Source organism: Phoxinus phoxinus (assembly GCF_949152265.1).
Source record: "Phoxinus phoxinus genome assembly, chromosome: 16".
NCBI lineage: Eukaryota > Metazoa > Chordata > Actinopteri > Cypriniformes > Leuciscidae > Phoxinus > Phoxinus phoxinus.
In genome coordinates this window covers 12853688-12877150 of record NC_136891.1, presented here as the reverse complement: position 1 = coordinate 12877150, position 23463 = coordinate 12853688, and the positions used below count along the sequence as shown (strand labels likewise).

Here is a 23463-nt window from a genome sequence, read left to right as displayed (position 1 = left end):
TTTGGCAAGCTGCTTAGAGGACATTGATCAACAAATATATTAGTGCTGTCAAAAAAAGGTGGAGCGCATAAAGGACCTTTAGGGCCAGGTTTGACTAAAGGTTTCACACTATCAGGAATTGCACCAAAAACAATGGCATACTCTCTTGGGGTGACTGGAAAAAAAGAGATTTTTGCATAAAGTGTTCATAAGAGAGCAAGACATATCATCTAAAAGTTGACTCACTAAAAGTATATTTTTATCAAACCAATTATTTAAAAAAAGAGATTTATTTTTATATTTAATATTTTGGTTGTTCCAGATAAAATATCTATGAGGAGAAAAATTATAATTATATATTAAAGACCAGCATATTAAAGCCTGTTATGAAAACTAGAAAGAGTTAAAGGTATTTTAGAAATGTTACAGTTGCAATAAATAAATGCAATAAAAAAATGCAATGTTTTCCCCTGTCGCATATCGAGCTGTATGACCGTGTGACGTCACTCGGTCGGACGCCCCTCCCACGATTGTATTCAACACAGACCCGCCCTGAGCGAGCTGTCTGTGTCTGTCATCATAGTCCGCCATTGTTGATACGCTGGAGCAGAATGGCGTCTAAGCGATTGTGGTGTTCCGTTCTTGGGTGTAATAACGAACACAGCAGTCATTTTGATGTTCCTAAATCCGAAACGCTGAAGACGCAGTGGCTGAGTTTTGTTTTTAATGGGAATATTCCCCACGATCAACGTCAATACTTTCATGTTTGCGCGAATCATTTCTCACCAGACTGCTTTATAAACGCGGGTCAGTATAAAGCTGGTTTTGCTAAGAAGCTGCTCCTGAAAAAAGAATCGGTACCAACTATTCGTGTTCCTGCTGCACCTGCAGAAGAAGTGAGTGTAAAGTTTAATTAACCTTTACAGTGGTGTAGTCTAGTTTTTTGTAGTGAGTATACTGTTAGTGATATGGTAAGGGCGCGTGCTTGGCCATAATGTAGCGTGTGAACGCGCATCCACTTTGATTCTCTAATAATTATAAACAGACGCAGCAGTTTTCATTTTTGCAAATCATACATTATTACAAGGAAAAATATTAACACACGAGGGAAATAATTGTTGTGTCCGTGAAGATGTGAAAAAGATCTATCTAGATTACACATTTACCCAAATTATACGCCTGTTTAACCGAAGCTGATTTGTGTGTTTCTCCATCATCCCCAATGTCACTTCTCTGTGTTTTACGGCCCTGACGAGAACGTCGGTCTCCTCGGCTGTGAACCGCTCCTGGCGTGCGCTGGCAAACCCGCCGTTATAATAGCAATCCGCCGTTATAATAGCAATCCGCCGTTATAATAGCGATCCGCCGTTATAATAGCAATCCGCCGTTATAATAGCGATCCGCCGTTATAATAGCGATCCGCCGTTATAATAGCAATCCGCCGTTATAATATCAATCCGCCGTTATAATATCAATCCGCCGTTATAATAGCAATCCGCCGTTATAATATCAATCCGCCGTTATAATAGCAATCCGCCGTTATAATAGCAATCCGCCGTTATAATAGCAATCCGCCGTTATAATAGCGATCCGCCGTTATAATAGCAATCCGCCGTTATAATAGCGATCCGCCGTTATAATAGCGATCCGCCGTTATAATAGCGATCCGCCGTTATAATAGCGATCCGCCATTATAATAGCAATCCGCCGTTATAATAGCAATCCGCCGTTATAATAGCAATCCGCCGTTATAATAGCGATCCGCCGTTATAATAGCGATCCGCCGTTATAATAGCGATCCGCCGTTATAATAGCAATCCGCCGTTATAATAGCGATCCGCCGTTATAATAGCGATCTGCCGTTATAATAGCGATCTGCAGTTATAATAGCAATCCGCCGTTATAATAGCAATCCGCCGTTATAATAGCAATCCGCCGTTATAATAGCAATCCGCCGTTATAATAGCGATCCGCCGTTATAATAGCGATCCGCCGTTATAATAGCGATCCGCCGTTATAATAGCAATCCGCCGTTATAATAGCGATCCGCCGTTATAATAACGATCCGCCGTTATAATAGCGATCCACCGTTATAATAGCGATCCGCCGTTATAATAGCAATCCGCCGTTATAATAGCAATCCACCGTGGAACAAGCGCGCCGGCTCTTAAAGGGAATGTGAGAGGACGCTCTGATTGGTTTATTTCACGTTACGCCCAAACCACACCTATGAATAATGAAGCGACTTCAGACCAACACATTTTAGATTTGCGTCGGGCGCAAGAGTCGTTTATCCCGCCGGGAAAATAGCAACAGCGCCGGGATCCGCCCACAGAGTTACTTGCGCTTTGACACTTGCGTTTCAGAGCGCTACAATAGGGCCCCTTGTGTTATCAACATGTCAATTTATTATAAGCAACACAAAACTTTAACAGCCAATGACATTTATAGCTGAGGAGACTGGACTGATTTTCTACATTTAGCCTTAGATGTTATATGAATATGGTCCCTGAAGCACAGGTTTTATAGCTGACAATAAAATAAATAAAAATAAAACATTATAGGCACAAATACAAATTTACTTTTAGAAATGGTGCTTTTGAAAGAAAATTGTGTTATTGTTTTGGCAAGTTTACTGTTTAAATTAAAACATGTATGAAAACTTGTGTGATAGGCTATTCCTTTTTTTAAATAAGTTTTAATAGATTTCATCATTATTATTATTTTGCAGTACATTTTACTGTGCAATTTCTTTCATAATTTCTTTGAGTTTATACCGAACTTTTATTTTGACAGGTTGTCGTAAAGACATTACAGTTTCTGTGTGTGTATGATACGAATGAATGGCGATAGTTTTATCAAATCAAATGGTGAAATTCTCATGAAGTGATCGACTCTCATAGCAGCTCTGTGATGAAGTGCACATGTGTAGCCTACATCATGTCCTCATAGCTACAGTGAAGCGCTGACACAAGCACGCGCTTGCTTCAGTGTGTGTGTAGTAGAGCACACATTGAGCGCTCATTCCCAGAGACGCGTTGAGCAACTGCAGTCTCTTTGAGTTTTTAATATTCACGCGATTTGATCTGTGTTCACTGCAAACACAGACGCGGTGAATTTATGAATGAAAGTGTGAAAGTTCTGTCACAAAACGAAGTTGTTACGTATCCTCACGCTTTTTTAGTGGGTATACGGAAATACTTGGCATTTCCTAGTGGGTATACGGCGTATACCTGCGCGCATCACGTAGACTACACCACTGCCTTTATATTAAACTTTGCAAATCGCTGGCACGCTTCACGATGAATGCGGCTAAGGTTTACACTCAGGGTACATTACGGCATAATTTCTATACGACGTTCTCAGTATAATTCATAATACCACGTTTATAATGAACAACGCGTTATGGTTATTGTGTTATTACAAACTGTGTATGCAGGTGTTAAAGTTAACGTGGTAACACTACACTAAGCTTACTTTTGTAGATGGTTTATAACGGTGTCTGTACGTTTGCACAGATGTGTCCTCGGAGACTCCCGCTACCATTCTTTCTCCAAAATATACCCTCAAGTGTTGTCAAGCCAACACTCCACGTGTGTTGTGTCAAAACGCACCACAGAACAGAGGGGCGGGGTGAGCAAAGCTCATTATCATTTAGACACATGCACTTAGAGGGATAGTTCACCCAAAAATGAAAAAAACTGTCAGTAATTACTCTCCCTCATGTTGTTCAACTCCGTTCATCTTCGGAACACAAATTAAGATATTTTTGATGAAATCTGAGAGCTGTCTCACTCCTCCATAGGCTTCTTAAGGGATTGAAATTTGCCTGCCCATAAAGTCATTAAAGACAACGTTAAAATAGTCCAAGTGACTACAGTGGCTCAACCATATGTTTATCAAGTGACGAGAATAATTTGTGCGCAAAAAACGAACAAACCTAACGACTTTATTCCACTTTTCATTATATTATCTGTGGGCCTGAGTGTGTTTCGTAGTAGGCCCATAACTGCACAGCGCGTCTGTGTTGCATGTCACACGCATCACACATACTGTATGACCAGCGTCGGCCAATAGTGAGCCTACGTGGTGACGTGCAACACAGACGCACTACGCAGATATGCTATTACTACGTAAACACACACTCCGCCCCACACTGAAGATAATGAATAGTGGAATAAAGTCGTTAGTTTTGTTTGTTTTTTTGCGCACAAAAAGTATTCTCGTCGCTTGATATGGTTGAGCCGCTGTAGTCACTTGGACTATTTTAAAGTCCGCGTGAACCGGAAGTTGCAAACTACTTTTCTCAAGTGTTGTGACGCATTTCCGAGTGAAACGGAATATTGAACAGAGGGCAGGGTTTTACTTTAGCGCTCCTCCTCTCCATCTCTCGCCCATAGCAGAGTAACGGTTTGAGGGGAGTGGTTAAGCGATTGACCAACCCAAGCCGTCAAGCCTATGTCATCAGAAAAAGAACCATTCCAGACCCGGAAGTAACTTTTCAGACTATGATTAAAGATAACTTCGGCAAACTATTTTTTTCCGTGTATTAACTTGCACGGATTAATTGTTCACCACAAGACTAGTAATATCCGCTAACAAAGTAAATAGGGTCAATTTTGATTTCATGCCGACTTTAACAATGTCTTTACTAACTTTCTGGGCCGGCAAGTTTTTTAGTCCCTTAAGAAGCTTATGGAGGAGTGAGACAGTTCTCAGATTTCATCAAAAATATCTTAATTTGTGTTCCGAAGATGAACGAAAGTCTCGCGGGGTTGGGGCAACATGAGGGTGAGTAATTACTGACAGAATTTTCATTTTTGGGTGAACCCTTTAAATGGCGTGCTGAAAACAGAGCTGTTTTTGACCAGGTAAAATTTGTGTATTCTTATAATAACAATGAGAATTTTAAATTTTAATTAAAGTATATTACAAACTTTTCATTTAGACCCTAAATAATCACATTAACTTTTACAAAAATGGCATTATATGACCCCTTTAAACAAATTACTACTTCAACTTCATGAATATTTTGTAAATTTGTCAGATGCTAAGTTTAACCTAACCTTGTGAGGACTAGCTGGTCTTCATGAATTTATTTGATGGGCCATTAAGATGACACTACTTGAAATATTTATCCACTGGAGAGAAGGGATACTATTTTAATGCAGTCAAACATCTAGAATGAAAAACATCAGACAGGACAGAACAGAAGATGACAGAGGGAAATAGAGACTGGAGCGTTTGGCTGGTTTGCACTGCCCCATTAGCCCCTGCTGGTAGAGGCTGGAACTTCAACATTATGCGGAGGCAAATACAGGATAATAATCCATTTGTTTGGATTCGGAAGTAACTCAAGCAATTTTTGTGATCCCTCTTATTTCTGCAAGGTGTATGTAAACTTGACCTCAACTGCACTGTACCAGTAGGTGATGTATTTCAAAACTCCCGAGAGACTCGACACTATATATTTTTAAAGTTTATTCTCACACTGCTGTCTTTGAGTTTTTAGTTAAACGAGATTCAACAAAAAAATGTAAGTCAGTTTAATGTAATTTAAGTTTAAATGACTTGTGCAGCCAATTTGATTATACGTAAAAGGCAGCAACTGAACTTTTTTTTAACATAATTTTTTTTACAGTGTAGGCCTATGTGCAGCTTCGTCTAATATCTCTTTCATATTAGACTACTTTATATATATTTATATATCCATATACCTGTAACTCTCCATGTTTCTCTGTTCCCGTTTAATCTTGTGTGCTGTGTTGTCTTCATTTAGAGATAAATAAATGTTTTTATCTCAGTATTTTTAAAGTCACAGTATGATGTCATGAGCAGTTGTTTTCCATTGCCTTTGCTTTGCTATAAAAACTTCTTGATATAGTGCTGGTCAGATGAAGTCTGACTTAGCATCAAGAAAGAGGCAACTAAGATTATCAAATAAACTCATTTTTACCATCACTTCGTCTCATGTTTCCTGCTCTTCTCTGCCTCATGGTGTTGATTATACTTGATAACAAACCAACAGTGTGAGTAACATCAGCGTTCTCGATATCTAATGAGACACTCTCCACTGTCTGCAACCTCTAAACAAATATTTGCTGAAGAGCTGTCATCATGCTAAATTATGCTGTGATCCTATCCAACGCTGTTTCCATGGCAACTCATTCCCGCAACACCATCCCCACTACGGAGATATTTCAGTCTGCTTCATGAGAAGGTTAACATTCATTATACTACAGGGCCGTTGAATGCTTGAATCTGATTGGTTGACGAACGTTCTGAGGTGTGCAATTATTTTCAGGGAACTGCACGGCTAAAGTAGTTCCAGGCAGGTCTTGACCTCATTACAGTTCCATATCACTGCGCGTAGTCAACTGTAATAACGGAAAAGAGGATACAATTCATAACAAGAGACACTGCAGCCCCATGCGCTTGATCTGCAATTTTCAATGTCTAACTTCACAATCAATGGAAACATGCAGTTTAATTTTAATAAATAAAGTAGGCTATACAGTCCTATACATAATCAATAAAAAAATAAACTGAATATTTAAATAAATTGATAGTCCTGTTGCACGGGTTTTCGTAATTAGCCTATTGAAGATAATATAACAAATAAATAAAATTGATAGGCCTATAGCCTACTTGTTAAAAGGGCTTTGTGTTTCATTTATTAGTCTAGTCTACTGTCACTAATAGAAAAAAAGAATGAACGAATTAATTAAAACGAATTGAATTAATAAATAAATAATAATATTGACGCACATGCTTCTCTCTAAGGCCGGTTATGAATGTAATTTGATACTTATGACTGATCATGCACGCGTTTTCAGCGCGTTCAGTCTGTGTTCACAGCGGTGTTTAACATCTGCTGCATTCACAGTCAGAGAATGTTTCTAGTGGTTAAGTGTGTGCCCAGCATTACTCTGCTATCAGCGGCTCAAACCCCCGTTACTAACTCTACAATGACGTTTTGGAATTAGCAACGGAGCATGGGTTTAGATGCGCAAGGAATTAGTCCTACATACAAGAGCGTTTTAATGACAAAAACTTTACAAACGTCTTGAAATACATCATCTGAACAATATTTCGAGGTGTGGTAACTGTAGTATAAGCGGAATAATTGACTCCAGGCCGTTGAATTATTATAAAAATAATGCACACCCGAGGTGTAACGGCCACTCCGCTTCGCGTCGTGACCGCATTACCACCTCGGGTGTGCATTATTTTTATAATAATTCAACGGCCTGTCGTCAATTATTCCTTACGTATTCAATACACTGTACTAAACAAAACAACCACAAAAGTAACAACTATGATATAAACTATACAACCAAAAAGGAATGTTTGCAAAATTGTTCATTTTGTCATTTTAATAGTGACATTTTGTTAAAGGAGTCATGACCTGTGATTTTCACTTTTCCACGAGAATCAATATATGTTATGATGATTGCCTAACGATTATACACTGGCCGGGAAGCCGATATTTAAAAGTGAAGCGTTTGTTTACCCCAGGGTTCGTAAACCAGCGCACGTGCACGCGCACTCAAATACGAGATTTAAATTTCTGCCCCGACTTGACGTCAAGACGGGGCAGGATATACCATATATGGACATCGCAGACCTATGCTGCAGGAAGCCCGCCCTGCTGCCCCTCATATTCAGTCGAGAAAGATGCAGAAACGTAGTGCACACGTGAGTTGCTCTGTGGTTGACTGCCAGAATCAACATGTCAATGTGTTTTCTCTACCAAAAACGGACCAAACTATCAGGGACCAGTGGATGAAATTCATTTTTAATGACGCTGTTCCAACAACCCTTTCAACTGGCTTAACGTTAGGTGTCTGCGCTAAACATTTTACACAGGAATCATTCACAAATTTGGGGCAATATCAGGCGAAGTTGGCCTCGAAGCTCCGTTTGGAAAAAGGTGCCATTCCAACAATCAGGAACTTGCCTGAAATTGAAACGGTAAGACTGTTTTTATTGCTCTACTGTGTGTAACAAACAGCAGCTAACTGCTAATGCTGCTATTGTATGTAACGTTAGCTTCGAGGTAAACACGGGGAATGGACTAGGAATGCTAGCCACATCTTTCCACTTTGTTTTACACTACAGTAGTGACGGTACAGGAGTCCATCAGTGCCTAAAACTGTTTGCTCATTTGCATTATTAAAATGACCGTCCACGACAGCCAAAATATCGCATCAGATCTCGCGAGCCAATAATGCATTCAGAAATAAGGGTCAGAGTGTTTATTTATTTTTTCACTTTTCTTTTTTTATAAGGTCCTGCAAAACTATAATAGAGCGTGGGTATCCAAGGTAATATTAGGTTATGACTCCTACACTGTAAAATATCGCCAAACATTTCAAATATTTAGCAGTAGTTTGAAATCTGATTATTATTGGAATGATTCTTGGAGACTGTTATTTTTGGTCGTACCTGAATAAATCATAGTAAAAGAAAATGAATGCTTGACTATAGGCCTTATTTACTTATGCTTTTACATCGTTTACACTGGTATATTTTACAATACAGTTGGACAAAAAAAGTTCCAATTTCAGAAATGCAAAGCACTAAAAATAACAAGCTAATTGAAACAGGGTTTCCAAAATTCACAAAATCTGATAAAGTCCTGGAAATGTTTATTCAACTCTAAATTTTTTCATTGGCTAGAAATCTGTCAGTGCAATCTATATAAAAGGATTTTAAAAATCGTTATCCAGTAATCATAAAGGATTGGAAAAATATGGCAAATGTTTAGAAACGATAGTGTCAGGCTAAATGATTAAAGGGAAAACAGTGTACATCATGCCTTTTAGGAGCTGTGCTGTCTTAATGAACTGATCTAACTGTGTGTGCTGTGTTATTGCACGGACGTCTAATCTGATCAGCGTTCGTCAGTTATGAAGCAGCACCTGAGGACAGGTGTCGTGCCAATGTACTTACCCCTGAAAGAAAGTGTATCCCGGTGTATCTCCGGTCGCGGGAGCGCGCACGCATTCAGCAGTGAAGGTGGGCCGTTTGTTTGACCAAGGTAAATTAAACTATAACACGTAAATTATTTAAGTTATCGTTTTACTATTGTTGTTTTTTTCAATGAGGTTTAGCAAAGACAGCTATCACGTGGCACATCTATCAAAATAATTGCTTTTATTCTATAGGCTAACGATCGGACAAAATTTGCAATGAATTGACAATGTCTGTGAATACACAAAGCGAGTGTAGCTAACGTTACAGATGATGGCCTATCATCAAGTGTTTTATTTTGTGAATAATTCACATCATGTATAATAACAGCAGTGAATATGGACAAGTTTATTGTTTCCTGACAAAAGTTATAGTGGGATACAGATTTTTTCAGACTGTTTTTAAACATGTTATAAAAAGTATCTCCTCTCCATAATGCACAGATGATGGCCTATCAACGTCTCGACTTCCTGTGGCGCCTGAAGAAAGCAAGGAAAGTACCCCCCCACCCCACCACACCACATAGAGAGCGTTTCATTCAGCTGCATCACTTTCTGGCGTGGGAATTGTCGGGCCTCCGACCACAGCGGATAGTGCTCAAGCTAATATGAATTGTTCAGTTAAGACTGTTACCCTTAAATTATGAAGTTATTCACTGACAGCAGATTTATGTCTCTGTAACATGATTTTTTTAATGTAATCATAAAATGTCTTTTTCAGTTAAGAAGTTTTGAAAAACGATACTGTAGATTTTCCTGCTACGAAAGAGGCTATCATAAAACACAGGCTGCAAATCGCTGTCACTCTTCTCCTAGAGACTGGTAAAGTAATTTAGGGGATGTTTTGGGAATCCAAATAATTGTCCTTATAATTGCTGTAAAACATCTTATGCAGCTATCAGAATTATTCCATACTTACCTAAAAAGTATTAGTGTGAAAAATGAAGAATTATAGATGCATGCTCTGCATTTGTTTTGTTTCGAAGATGACTTGACTGACATATGTCACTTCTGTGGGTCAGAAGGGCCTGAGACAGACCTGAGTTGGGTAAATCAAACTTAAGAAATTAAATATGTTTTGTTATAAACAAACACTTTATTATTATTTTATCTCCACGTGAATTACTGTATGCTAAAAATATATCAATTACACAAGTGTAGTGGTGATTTTAATCTTTTATTTCTTATTTTGTTTTCTCAATGATAAAATTGAATGACATGTGCTCTGTATTTTGAGCTTTATGTTGTAACGTTGATACAGCTGTGGGTGTGACACTAAGACAGAGGTGAAAAGACCCTAGGCTAGGGAGGGGTTTGCTGCAACCATGGGGGTCCTTAGTCCCTGCCCTCTGGGGTGGGTGTTTAGAGAATGCTTTGATGAGAACAATAATAAAACTACCAGTAAAGCACCTATCTGGTCTAGCTGGCCTGTGTGGCTAGAATGGGAACTATTCTTGCAAGAATAAAAATATATTTTTCTTTTAAATACAATTTGGATCTTGACGTCTCTTTTGCCTGGGAATGCTGTGATTTGTAAAATATTGTTTTTGCCACAACAAGAAGTCAAGAATGAAAATTTGCAGCCTCTTACCCAAAAATCCAAATAATTTGTTTTCCAGATTCAGTGTGACATTTGTTTGCGGTAGTTCCACCATATGTACGTTCAAGGCCCACCAACAGAGGAGGCCTTCCTGTGTACTGCTTGTACTCCTTAGTTTTCTGTACATTATTGTTCTGGAGGACCAGTACAATACACCTAGTATTACATTACACCTTCCAGGTTTGTGTCTTCTTATCTTAAATAAAATTATTTATTTTGCTTGAAAAATGGCTTACAATATATTGATTAATAAAATAATTGCACAATTGCCAACTTTCCTTGCTTTCTTCAGGCGCCACAGGAAGTCGAGACGTTGATAGGCCATCATCTGTGCATTATGGAGAGGAGATACTTTTTATAACATGTTTAAAAACAGTCTGAAAAAATCTGTATCCCACTATAACTTTTGTCAGGAAACAATAAACTTGTCCATATTCACTGCTGTTATTAGACATGATGTTAATTATTCACAAAATTAAACACTTGATGATAGGCCATCATCTGTAGATTTTTTTGGGGGGATACATATTTTGTCTGGTCGAAAATACGGTCTGAAAAAATCTGTATCCCACTATAACTTTTGTCAGGAAACAATAAACTTGTCCATATTCACTGCTGTTATTAGACATGATGTGAATTATTCACAAAATAAAACACTTGATGATAGGCCATCATCTGTAACGTTAGCTACACTCGCTTTGTGTATTCACAGACATTGTCAATTCATTGCAAATTTAGTCCGATCGTTAGCCTATAGAATAAAAGCAATTATTTTGATAGATGTGCCACGTGATAGCTGTCTTTGCTAAACCTCATTGAAAAAACAACAATAGTAAAACGATAACTTAAATAATTTACGTGTTATAGTTTAATTTACCTTGGTCAAACAAACGGCCCACCTTCACTGCTGAATGCGTGCGCGCTCCCGCGACCGGGGATACACTTTCTTTCAGGGGTAAGTACATTGGCACGACAATATAATAATGATAACCATTGTGATTCTACAGAACAAAGCTGAAAAAGTCCTGGGAAGGCATCAAGCTTTAAATCTGGTGTCTTAATAATGAGCCCCTCAGGGATGAAGATACTTCGGAAACGCATGTCAGAAAGACACACACACACACACACACACTTTCCCTTTATTCCTCACTCTCACTCAATTAAGACAAACTTTATTTTAGGCTTCAATAGCTGTTTTCACTGTGAAAGGCCCGGCCAAAAGTGTGTGTGTGTTAAACACCACTGAAGACAATGTTAACATCTGTTAGATTTAATAGTAGGGCGAAAATGGTTACATTTTAAGATTTGTTCCGCTATTTTCGTCGTCTGGGTTTAAAATCTTCATCGTGTCCGCGCTGACCAGTGACAGTACTTTGATGACTCATCGGTGTCTCATAATTATTCATAAGACTGAGTATTCTTATCCTATGAGAAGACATTGTCTCTTAATTAGTAATGACAGCACGTGGATCTTTCCAATGACAGACATGTCAAACTGATCTCGCGACGCGTAATGGACAAGAGGGGCAATCATGGGACGCAAGTGTTTGTTTTCGTGGTGCAAAAGTTCCAGTGCGTTGCATATGTTTCCCCGCGATGCTACCAGGGCTAGACTCTGGCTCCGGGCGGTTGGTTGGCCATCAACCACGGACACATCTAAACTATGTGTGTGTAGCAAGCATTTTTGTCGAGAGAGCTTCGAGAACTGGAGAATGGTGGACTTCGGCATTGTTCACCAGTGCAGGTTGCGTCTTGCGAGTGATGCGGTACCGAGTCCCGAGGACTTTTCTATCCCTTCAGAGGTATGTGTGTGTGTGTGGGGATTCAGGAGGAGAGTCCTTCTCCCCCTCCACAGAGCCCATAGGCTTCTGCTGCCACTACACATTTCTGTGTCACTGTCCATCTTTATTATGAGGGTTCAGGGGGCGCGTACGTAGTAGCCTACTGATCTTTTTCTTTTTTTTCTTTTTTTGCGGAAAATTTATTATTTTCAAATATATGTATTTATAGTGTGTATAGTAGGCTAACCAAATATATAATGACATTATAATTATACATGTACTTTTTTAACAAAAACATTTATACTAATATAGAAAGTATTCTTAGAGATTATATACTTTCCACATTTATACAAATATATAGGCTATACATTTATTAACCAAACGTATGATTATTCCCCACACTTTATACTGGTCAACTTATCTAGTGATTGTATTTCGTTTCCTTTGTAACTGACTGACCTGTTTCTAGTTAGTTGATTATTTTCCTGTGCGTTGTGCTGCTATTGAGGGTTGGAGAGGTTTGGTGGGAATGGGATTTTCCGTGTTTAAGTGCCATCGGGTCCCCGCACTCCCCGGTCCATCTAGCAACCCAGAAAACCTTTTTTTGGTCAACCTTTCTCTGCAACTTGCAAGCATGTCAAAAAAAATAAACCGATTACTGGCGTAGGAAGAGGATCTTATTATAATATTAATCTGCACGTTTCGCACACGGAGCCGCCATTTGGTTTCGCAAGCGAGTAGCCAGTCTAAACAATGGCAAAAGTGCGAGCAAAGCATGCGAACTGCTCTGTCGTTGGCTGCACAGACGAGCACAGGACACTGTTTAGAGTCCCAGCCTCGGAGAAGACAAGAGAGCTCTGGGTTTATTTTATTTTCAGCGGGAATACCCCAGAAACAGTCAGCAAAAACCTGCTTGTGTGCGCGAATCACTTCAAGCCGGAGTGCTTTCGCAACCTGGGACAGTATAAAGCAGGATTTGCTTCAAAGTTGTTCCTGAACGAGGGGGTGATACCAACTGAACGAGGCAAAGCTGCAGACGAGGAAAATGTAAGTATTTTAAAAGGAACACGCCATTTTTTTTAAAAATGGGGGTTATTCACCGCCTCCCCTACATTTAGATGGGCAAACGCATTTTTGTCTCCGTGCATAACTTGCATTGTCTCTTTAGTCTGACAGCGCTGCCGCTAGCTTAGCTTAGCATAATTCATGGAATCCTTTATTGTTGCCGGATAGCATGTCGTGAGTAAAAGTGATCAAAAAATAAAAAGAATTACTTATTGTGGCCTGCGTATTCACAACGAGTGTACAAATAGCAATGCAGATATTGACTTGTGACTGTATTGGGGTGAAGCGCTGCTAACTTACTTGAGCGCAGAAATCACGCAACACCTGAAATCCCACTTCCGTCAACATAACGTTACCGGCTTGACCTGCACCGAGTATCTTCGCTTTTGGATTGTGTCGAGTTTGAGAAGTTACAGCAAACATGGTAATTACATGCATAGCAAAAGGTTGTGAGAACAAGCCAAGGACATACACAAATGTAATGTTTCACAGAATTCCATCGAATGTGGAACTGAGAAATCAATGGCTAGCTGCTCTGGATATCTGTACTTCAACACCGCTCGACAAAATTAACCAGTGTCGTGTTTGCGAAGAGCATTTTGCACCGGAGGACTACGTTGAAAAAATGCGATATGTGCCCAGAAAGACGGTACTACGTCTGAAGGATACGGCCGTCCCATCCATTTTCAAAGCACAGGCAGAACAAAGTGCACATGTAAGTTGTCTTTTATTACTCTTCCTTACATGAATCTGTGTCTTTATTAAGTTGTAAGATAGATGCTGAGAAGCTGCATAGAGTACGGTTCAAACTGCCTCCTCTAGCATAACCTCATGTTGAGTTCAACCTGTTTAGAATGAACTAAACCCTAAAACAACTTTTTTTAGTTAATGAGCTGTAAGACTGGGGCTTTATTAGTGCTGTTCGTTGATTCGAGTAAATCTTTTGACATTTGTGTATAAATTGTTTTAATTCTACAATATATGGTATAAGAACATCTTGTTCCTTCAAAACCACTGTAGTGTCAAATAAGGTTGTGATTTATTCAGATTCAGTGGCATCACTTACCAGTCTTCAAACATTTCAAACCGTTAGATGTATTTTAATTGCAATATTGAATGTATTGAATAAATTAAGTCTAGCTGGAAATAGTACATTTTGTCTGGGTACCAGCACATGTTGATATACCAGGAAATAAAAAATCTGATAAGATGGCTAAAGAGTTAGAACATTCATACTATAACAGTTTCTTTAGGTAGGAAGGAGGGAAAGCTATAATAAAAGAAGCTTGCAATCGGATATGGCAAGGAAATTGGAGTAACTGTGAAAACGGAAGACATTTTTTATAATAATATACAAAACATGGTAAGACAAAGTAAAACGATACAAAACTTAAGTAGAGAAGATCAGATACTTTTATTAGGACTAAGGATGGGCCATACAAAACGTAATTCTACACTGAACATAATAGGAAAACACTGTACAGGATTATGTGAAATGTGCCAAGTGATGGAAACAGTTGATCGATCATGTTGTTATTTTGTCCTAGGTATAAACAGGAAAGGAATGAACTACAAAGAGAACTACAGAACAGGATGCAATGAATTTACAATCTGCAGCTTATTAAACAAAACAAGGATCTGGCCAGATAATAAAGACGATTGAAAAATTCATTAAGAATAGTGAACTTAAGAATAGAATACAGATCTCATAATATACGCCTAGACTGAAATTTCTTTACACTCCAGTACAGGAGGTGGTGGTATACACCTTAAAAGCTGGTATGCGACCCGCCAATAAATCCACAGAAGAAGAATAAGATGAAAACCACTGTAGCCAGTTGGTATTGAAAACCGTCAGAATAGCGTATATTAGCATCTAGTTAGCATAGCATTTATATAATTATTTAGATTATTTCGTTGTTAGAAGTAGTTAGTTGGTAGCATATGGTATTGCATCAGTTAGGATAGCTTAAGTTTTAGCATTAGCTTTATCTGTATTAGTACAGTGGTTAGGATGGGACGTAGGTGTAGTGTTGCTGGTTGCAACAGCTCTGCTGGACTGCATAGCTTTCCGGCAGACTTGCACATCAGGCGCCAGTGGTTGCATGCACTTGGCCTGGAAGACCGTGAGTTCCCACCTAGAGCTGGAGTGTGCAACCTGCATTTCACGCGGGATTGCTTCTCCAACGCTATGGAGGTGGAAATGGGCTTTTCCACACTGCTTGCGCTGAAAAGCAACGCAGTGCCAATCACAGTTCCTCCTGCACGGACTCCACCACCGCAGCGGCGTCTTGTTGTGAGTGAGCATATATTTTTAATCACAATTTATGTTCCTTCCTATTAGGCTAAAGTTAACCCTCTGGGGTCTTGCTGGATTTTTTCACATAGCGGCAAAATAGACTTAAAATTTTCTGATTCAAAACGAAAACAAATATTCTTTATGTAATCTGTATGAAAAGATAGAGATGTCTAGCCTGACTTCGTCATACTCATATTGTAGGCAGAATGTGAGTCTGGTGCTGCTCCATAGGGCTTTGATTATGAGGCGTGTCTTAACCGAACCAGGAAAAAAAAAAACTGCACTCAATTGGATAGACCTACAACCAATCAGAGCAACGCAGTAACTGACGTATGTTGAGCGACGCATAGTTGTCAACAAAGCTCAACTGCACGCACGCTGGAAGAAGTAGCCTAGTAAATGAATGTGTAAACAATCTTTGCCATTGTTGTAAAAAGAATTTAAGAATTTGCGGAGTACTTACAAGCACGAATAGCATTTTTGTGAGAAATACAAAAGGTGTATGTGTATACGAACAAGTTCTCCGTTTAGGATTAGATCTCGACAATAAAGCAAATAAATCTTCTCGCATTTGTCAGCCCTGTCAACTTTATAACACGGTTTATAGCGACTTGATTGATTTAAAAAAATAGAAAGACGACGAAAGAGACCAGGCTGAAGAAGCGTGTTCATCTGAGGCTTCAGAGTAAAGAGATCGTGAGCCCATCCCTTCCATTGGTTTTCATTGCGTCCCATCTTCTTAGCGACCATCGGAGCCAGCTGATAAATTAAACTTTTGCCGAAACGCATCTTTCCGATCGACAAATGCCTTGATTGCGGTTCTCTGATCGTCTTTTAAAATTAATGCACTGTCGATTTCTTTTATAACAGACGCGATAGCGGAATCTAAACATCTAAATTCTCCAGCTGCAATCATCTTTGTTGAAAACCAATTCAACCCAACCGCTATTTGATGACATGGTGATTACGTAACGCAGATCATCTGTCCATCATCGATTAAAGCCCGCCCTGGCAATTTGATTGGCTCGGCCTTCTGGGAGCCGAGCATAATACTCCTCAACGGATAGAGTCCAGACCGAACTTCCCGACCAAAAAATTTTGTGGGCGGGGTTCGGGCTGGCACCCAGGCTAAGAGATGTCAGTCGTTCTCATGGCAACTCATTATCTGCTAATGTGAACACATCTACGTAGAGTGCGCGGCCGCGCGCTATTGAAACGCTAACCTGTGAACACCCACATCAGCTCGATAAAACTCAAGTTTAGAATCATGTACTTTACGTCGTCTTGCGACGCTGTGAGGAATAATAATAACGTAATAGTAATATAATCCTGGAAAAAATTACTATTTCAAATATAAAAAAAGATTATTTTGTGATGGTAACTCAGTTTGTCATGTTGCTAAGTTAGGCAAAATAATGAATTATTAGTTCATTAACTAATAGTATTTATAAACATTTTAAAATCTCTAAAATGACTGAATATAAGACTGTAATTGTAAACGATAACATTGTTTTTTTTTGCCTACGATGACCAGATAAATTGGGTGCCAGACTGAACCAGTCACTAGGACTAATCAGTAGGAGCTCGAGTCCCGAACGATTTAAATCTAGCCCCGAATGTTTTCGGCCTGGAACAGGCCCCTGAGTTTGGGGGAAATTTGATACGAAGTAAATATTGGTTGTTTAATCTTAGTTCGGAGCTGTCGATGACTGGTGGTGGTGATTGTTGAGATCTGTCTCTCCCGAGTCCCCCGCACAGGGGCAACACACACACACGCAGAGAGAGATACGTCACGTACCACGTGAGTGATTTCAGCCTATCCGAGAAGGGTCTGACTGCAGAGCCACAGGCTTGTTCGACTTGAACCGGCACTGCATAGCTATGTTTCCATCCACAGGTTTTTTTCGAATTAAGTGATATCGAATGAAAAATGCTTTATGGAAACAGTAAAATTCGATTGAATTTCATGAATATCGACTCAAATGAAATGCGTTCGGTCTCATCGGATTTTATCTTGATCGATATACGGCTTATGCGATAAACTCTGATGGAAACGTTATTTGCAGAATAAATAATGAATTGCATTTTGTCTAGCAAAACTTTGTTCGCAAAATGTTGGCTTGAATGTTGTGCGATTCAGTGCGAAAATGAATGGAAACACTTTAAAATGTCTTAAATCAATTCGATATACCAATTTGATCGCAAAACAGCATGTGACGTCATTACGCACAGGTTTTTATTCTTTAAAGTTTAAAGCCATTGGATGGAAACACTAGCCTAGAAATCTAGATGCACCCTAGCGGCAGCAAAATGTATTTTGCAGCCAGGGCAGTCTAGCAACTCTCCATAGACCTTCTAGCTGCAAAAACCTAAATTGGGTCAGGCCAATCACGTCGTGTATAGAGTAGGCGGGGGCGGGCTTAACATATGACGACAGAGTTGCGACGGCTGCCACTTGAAAATTCTTTCGAATCGGCTTTGGCCGCGACTCTGGAGGACTTGGAGTTAAGTTTTTCTTTAAGAAAAGAGCAAAGAACGGCACTTAAGTCATTCTTAAAAAAGGAAGAAGTGTTCGGAGTTTTGCTGGACCGGATCTTTGCCGCTCTGACTACGTCACCTTCTTCGTTGCTCTGGTTGGTTGTTGTAGCGCTATCCTATTGCGTGCAGAGGGATTTTGAAAGACAACCGTTTATCCCGGCCCTCGGATTAAGCCGCGTCTATGGAGAGTTGCCAGACTAAACATCTTGATGTAAGTCTGGCTTGCCAGGCTATGGAAACACACTTTCACCAGCTTTATTCGCATGCGTTTTTTTTACCGAACTTCAGATAATTCGATTGACAAGTGGATGTAAACTTGGCTACTGACAGACCGATCGGTTTGTGACATCAAAGTAACGCGAGAGCAATTCAAAAGCATAAGGAGCGTCAGCTCTCTAATCGCTCTCGCTGTACTTTGATGTCATTCACCGATCGGTCTGTGCAGTGCCGGTTCAAGTCGAACAAGCCTACAGTTTTACCCTTTCTTTTACTGTCTATGGTTTTACCCCACAGCAGTTTTGCCCGCGCATGTGCATTTCGTCGTGAGAGCGTGCACAATCACATCGTGACATTCAAAAACAAAGAGGACATGCACTTATTAATGTCAGAGGTTAGGGACAACAAAACGCTAGACTAGAGTGTCATCCTTTTACAACCCTGAAATTTGATTTTTTTTTTTTTTTTTACTTCATGGTGTAATTGCGCTTGTATAATTCTATAGTGAATGATTAATGGTAATATGGTAATGGTATGTCTGAACTGAGAGGTAAATGTAAATCAAATTGTATTCTTGGTTATGTCTCCAACAAATTAATAATATGCTCACACTTTCAGCCTGTTTGAAATGAAGTTTTATTGGTGTTCCAGTTTACGCATTAACCCCAGGCAGAATTAATTAACTTAAGGAATTAGAGTTATCTTGACTTTAGACTAATAATTACCCTTTGAATGTCTATTCGAAAGTTTGTTTGTTATACATATTCATGTATTCTCTCATTCACCGTTATAAAAGTTTACCCAACTATGGCGACTTCTGCTTGTGAGAAACCCGTAAATGTGAAAAGGGTCTATTGACATTTTGTGACTTTTAAATGGCCAGGAATCGGGTTTCCTGACATTTATATTTGCCTGATATAAACATTGGTAATGTGTATTCTTTCTTTAGTGTTTCAGTAGTCAATCATTGTGACACACACACACAGGCACAACTGGGTTTAGAAAACAGTGAATTTGTCCAGCTCTGTAAAACTAGATGGGGATGCCAGCTCGATGCCAGAAAATCTAACTGCTTTAAGTTGCCTGGAAAAAGTTGCCAAACCCATAGCAGTTGGACTGTTGTCAAAACTGTCCAGGTCTTCAAGTGTTTACATGCTTGTGATATTCAAGAGTTTGCTATCTGCACAAATATCTCCAGAAAGAATCTGTGTGTGCACAAGCATGTGTGTGTGTGTGTGTGTGTGTGTGTGTGTGTGTGTAGCTCAAAATATCCCACAGATATTTTTATATAGCATGTTAGAGTTGTCGCTTCCTCCAGGGTGAGCAGAAACGCACGGTTTTGTGTTTGGCCCTTTAAATGCAAATGAGCTGCTGCTCCCGACGTGTGTTCCCGGGGTTTATGTAAATTTTAGGGTTGGTGATGTCACTAACACATGAGGAATGTCGTGTAGTCCCTACCAGCTGTTTGTTGTAGTCCTTAAATTATTTCTTTAAAAGCAAATATCTTCCTTTGCTTTGAACTTTGAGTTTTGTAACTTTGCAGATGTTGTTTATTCTCAAACAGCAACATTACACACTAACTAAAGTTAGAAAAGTGAAATCATACTTAACCACCCCTTTAATGCGGAGCGATGAAGAAACCGCAGAACAGCTCTACAAGGAGACAAAGATCATCCGTGAGTCCAATATATCTCAGAGACCCTGTCTGGTCCCCGGCGTGGAAACAAATCATTACAGTGGTAAAGGGCAGTTTCTTTCATCTGAGATTGGCTGCAAAATTAAAAAGTTTCTACCTCCGAAAGATTTGGAGACCGTAATCCACGCTCTCATAACATCACATCTGGACTACTGTGATTCCCTGTACTGTGGCCTCCCTCAAACTGCGATCTCGTGCCTGCAAACTGTCCAAAATGCTGCAGCGAGACTTCTTCAAAAAAGAGGGATCACGGTTCTCCCATTTTAGCGACTTTACATTGGGTTCCTGTAAAGTTCAGAATTGATTTTAAAATGGCTGTTGCACCAAAACACATTAGTGACCTTCTGGTCTCTTACTCTCCCTAAAGAACACTTAGGTCTGGTAATCAGCTTTTCTTACCTGTCCCGCGTTCTTGCTGTACAGCTAAGCCTGGTCGAGCTTTCTCTTCTGCAAACTCTGGAACAGTCTGCCCTTAAATGTGCTCCCTCATTAGCCAGTTTCAAATCAGCTCTTAAATCGTGTTTGTTCTCTCTGGCTTTTGATTAGATTAGTTAAAGGTTTTTATTTTTACTTTTTATTAAAACATTTTAATGTTTATATTTTGTATGCTGCATGGTTTCTTTTTGTATGCTCAATGTTTTATTGTACAGCACTTTGGTGCAACTCTGTTGCTTTTAAATTTGCTATAGAAATACATTTTGATTTGACGTAAGCAGAGGCGGATGGATGATTACACAGTGGACTCAACTCTGGGTGCAAGGGCTTCATGTGATTATTGTGATACTGGCAACCTTTAACATCTTTTGTACCCATGTCTTGACTGCATAAGTGAGCTGAGCAAAATATTTTCTGGTGTTGGAGAAAAGTTCATTAAGGGCATTCAGGCTTGTAATCCAGCAACTGATGACTTTCTCATTAGGCATGTTTCCATTACAGATTTGCACAACTTGAAAGATTTTTCTAAATGTCATCAAAAAACTTGTGAAATGGCGCCGTTTCCATTAACCGATGTTATGCGAATAAACGTAATTTTTTTCATCTCGCGATGAATCATTACAAAAATCATGGCGACGGACATTGGTAGGTTTATGTATATCCCAGCCGCTGCACTGGCCATTATTATTAATGGAAGAAGACGTGTGTGTGTGTGTTATCCAATCTTTAATGGTGAGGAAAGACTGTTATACTGTGAGCAGCACATATGAGGAGTGGTGTTTCTCACTCGTATCTGCTTCAAGGTCTTGTTTGTGGCATTTTTTTTTTTTATGTTTAGAATCCAGTATTCCTGTAATTATTTTGTCTTTTATTAATTTAATTAATAACTCTGTCTCGTAATCTGTCCAAACACACCGCATCCTCTGCGTCAGGTGACTGTAAATGCGCAAAAGCTGTTTCCATTGCAGCTTTGCAAAATATTTATTTTTCGAATTGCCTGAAAAACCACCTCATGCGAGCGTAAAAACTTTTTGCGATACAATTCGCAATTCCAATTTGCGCAACTTGAAGGGTAATGGAAACGCGGCTAGTTATCATTTTCTCAATGACTTTCTCAACATTTGACTTTGTAAAGAGGAGATGCTGGTAGCAAAACAGTTCCTGGCATAAAATAAGAAAGAGGGTGCTATCTAACAATTGCCAGTGTTTACAGACTCCTTGATCCCGACATGTTTCCCACCCTGAGCTTGGTTCTTCAAGCAGCACTTACAATACCTGTCAGCAGTTCCCGTTGTGAGCGATCATTTAGTGCATTGCTCCGTCTACATACATGGGTTAGGCCGTAAAAGACTCAATCATTTGGCTGTTCTGTCAATAGAAAAAGAGGTTCTCAGCAGCATAGACACTAGCATGGTAATTGACCGTTTTGTTAAAGTCTCGGAGATACTCTCAGATGATTCCACCTTCAAAGAAATGGAGGATGAGGACAGAAAGATGGATAAGAAGTAGGGCTGGGTATCGATTCAGATGTTCCAATTCGATTTCGATTCACAAGCTCTTAATTCGATTCGGATTTCGATTATAAATTGTTTTCGATTTCAATTCCCGATTCGACTCAATGAATATAGATTTAATACAAATCTTTATCTATAAAAAAAGAACAGTGAACATAAGTTTACAAGTGGTTGATTAATATACAGGGTTGTGGCTCTTTATTTCTTTTTTATTAAACTCTTTATTTTAGGTACACTTGGGTACTTTAAAACAGAAGCCAACTTTAAATTTCAAATGCATACAATGGACAGGATTTTGATGCAAGATGAAACATTTATGCTGAAGATTTGACAATTTATCAAACAGGATAAGGTTATTTTATGTCTAAGATAAAACAAACATAAAATCTCTCAGCATTAGCTGTAACATGGAGGCTGCAAGCCTATGAACAATGTAGGAAAACTAATACTGGCTTTTGAGTGATGGATATAAATAAAAATAAAAAATATGGGGGGAAAAAAATCAATTTGTGGTCTTTGAGAATCGATTTTGAATCGACCACATTAAAAAATAAAAACGATTAATCGAAAAATCTAGTTTTTTGCACAGCCCTAATAAGAAAGATGAGAAACGTCAGCGACAACAATGACAGAGCAGATGAGAGACTAGTAAAGAACTGCACTGTTAATATATGTTACCTGGAGTAACTGATTGTGAATATTTTTTTTTACCTCCAACACTGAAATGATAGAGGGGTTAGAAACATGAGGCAAAACTGAATTAATTTAATTGAGAGATGTAAATAAAGTTACATACTGTATGATTAATTTGTGTTACTTTTTGTTTAACAATATTGCACTAAAAAAATTGTTCTTGCACATCATGTGATCTTACCACCAGCCCTTGATGTTTCGGGCTCAAGATTTTTAAAACCTAGAAACGACGCTGTTTTTAAGTAAAGCAATATGTCGGTTCAGGTTCAGCTCCACTTTCCCTTACGTTAGCCTCCACACGCTCTGTCTATTACTTTATGCTTGCACAAACAGACCTTGTGATATGTGAATGAAAATGTAAGAACTATATTGGTAAAAAAAAAAAAAAAAAAGGACTCTGTTATAAATACTTATAATTATGTATGCACTGTGTAGTGTGATAGAACATGTATTGATTATTGTTTGCATTGGGGTTTAGGCAAGCACATCTGTGCGGTTTGCTGATGTGGCCTGCCAGACGGATCAACCAATCACCCGCTCATGTGGCACACAGCACTCTATGAAGACTCACAGACCTCCTTTCAGAAGCACAGGTTTGATTTACATCTACATTCAGTCATTTAGCAGACGCTGATCTACCCTGACGTCGTCAAACGCAGGTTCTAGTCAGAA

General features: G+C 39.1%; 1 protein-coding gene and 1 long non-coding RNA gene across 9 annotated transcripts in view; both read left to right on the top strand.

Annotated features, from left to right (window-relative positions):
• The first annotated feature begins 577 nt into the window (after window positions 1–577).
• Window positions 578–23463, top strand: part of LOC306983499 (uncharacterized protein) — a 32066-nt gene continuing 9180 nt past the window's right edge. The window contains exons 1-4 of one of the 8 annotated variants that reach the window (XM_079583961.1): window positions 13088–13382; window positions 13893–14115; window positions 14948–15696; window positions 23270–23384. In XM_079583961.1, the coding sequence (XP_079440087.1) occupies window positions 15415–15696; window positions 23270–23384 (397 nt within the window). In that variant the 5' untranslated portion in view covers window positions 13088–13382; window positions 13893–14115; window positions 14948–15414. Of the gene's footprint in view, window positions 876–7641; window positions 7954–12836; window positions 13383–13450; window positions 14116–14947; window positions 15697–23269; window positions 23385–23463 lie in introns of those variants that run through there. The other 7 variants (XM_079583962.1, XM_079583964.1, XM_079583960.1 and 4 more) reach the window with 7 other exon arrangements.
• LOC306983500 lies at window positions 8957–10995 on the top strand. Its single transcript, XR_013794372.1, has 4 exons — window positions 8957–9022; window positions 9399–10002; window positions 10574–10734; window positions 10847–10995. It is a non-coding gene; the product is annotated as an uncharacterized lncRNA (long non-coding RNA).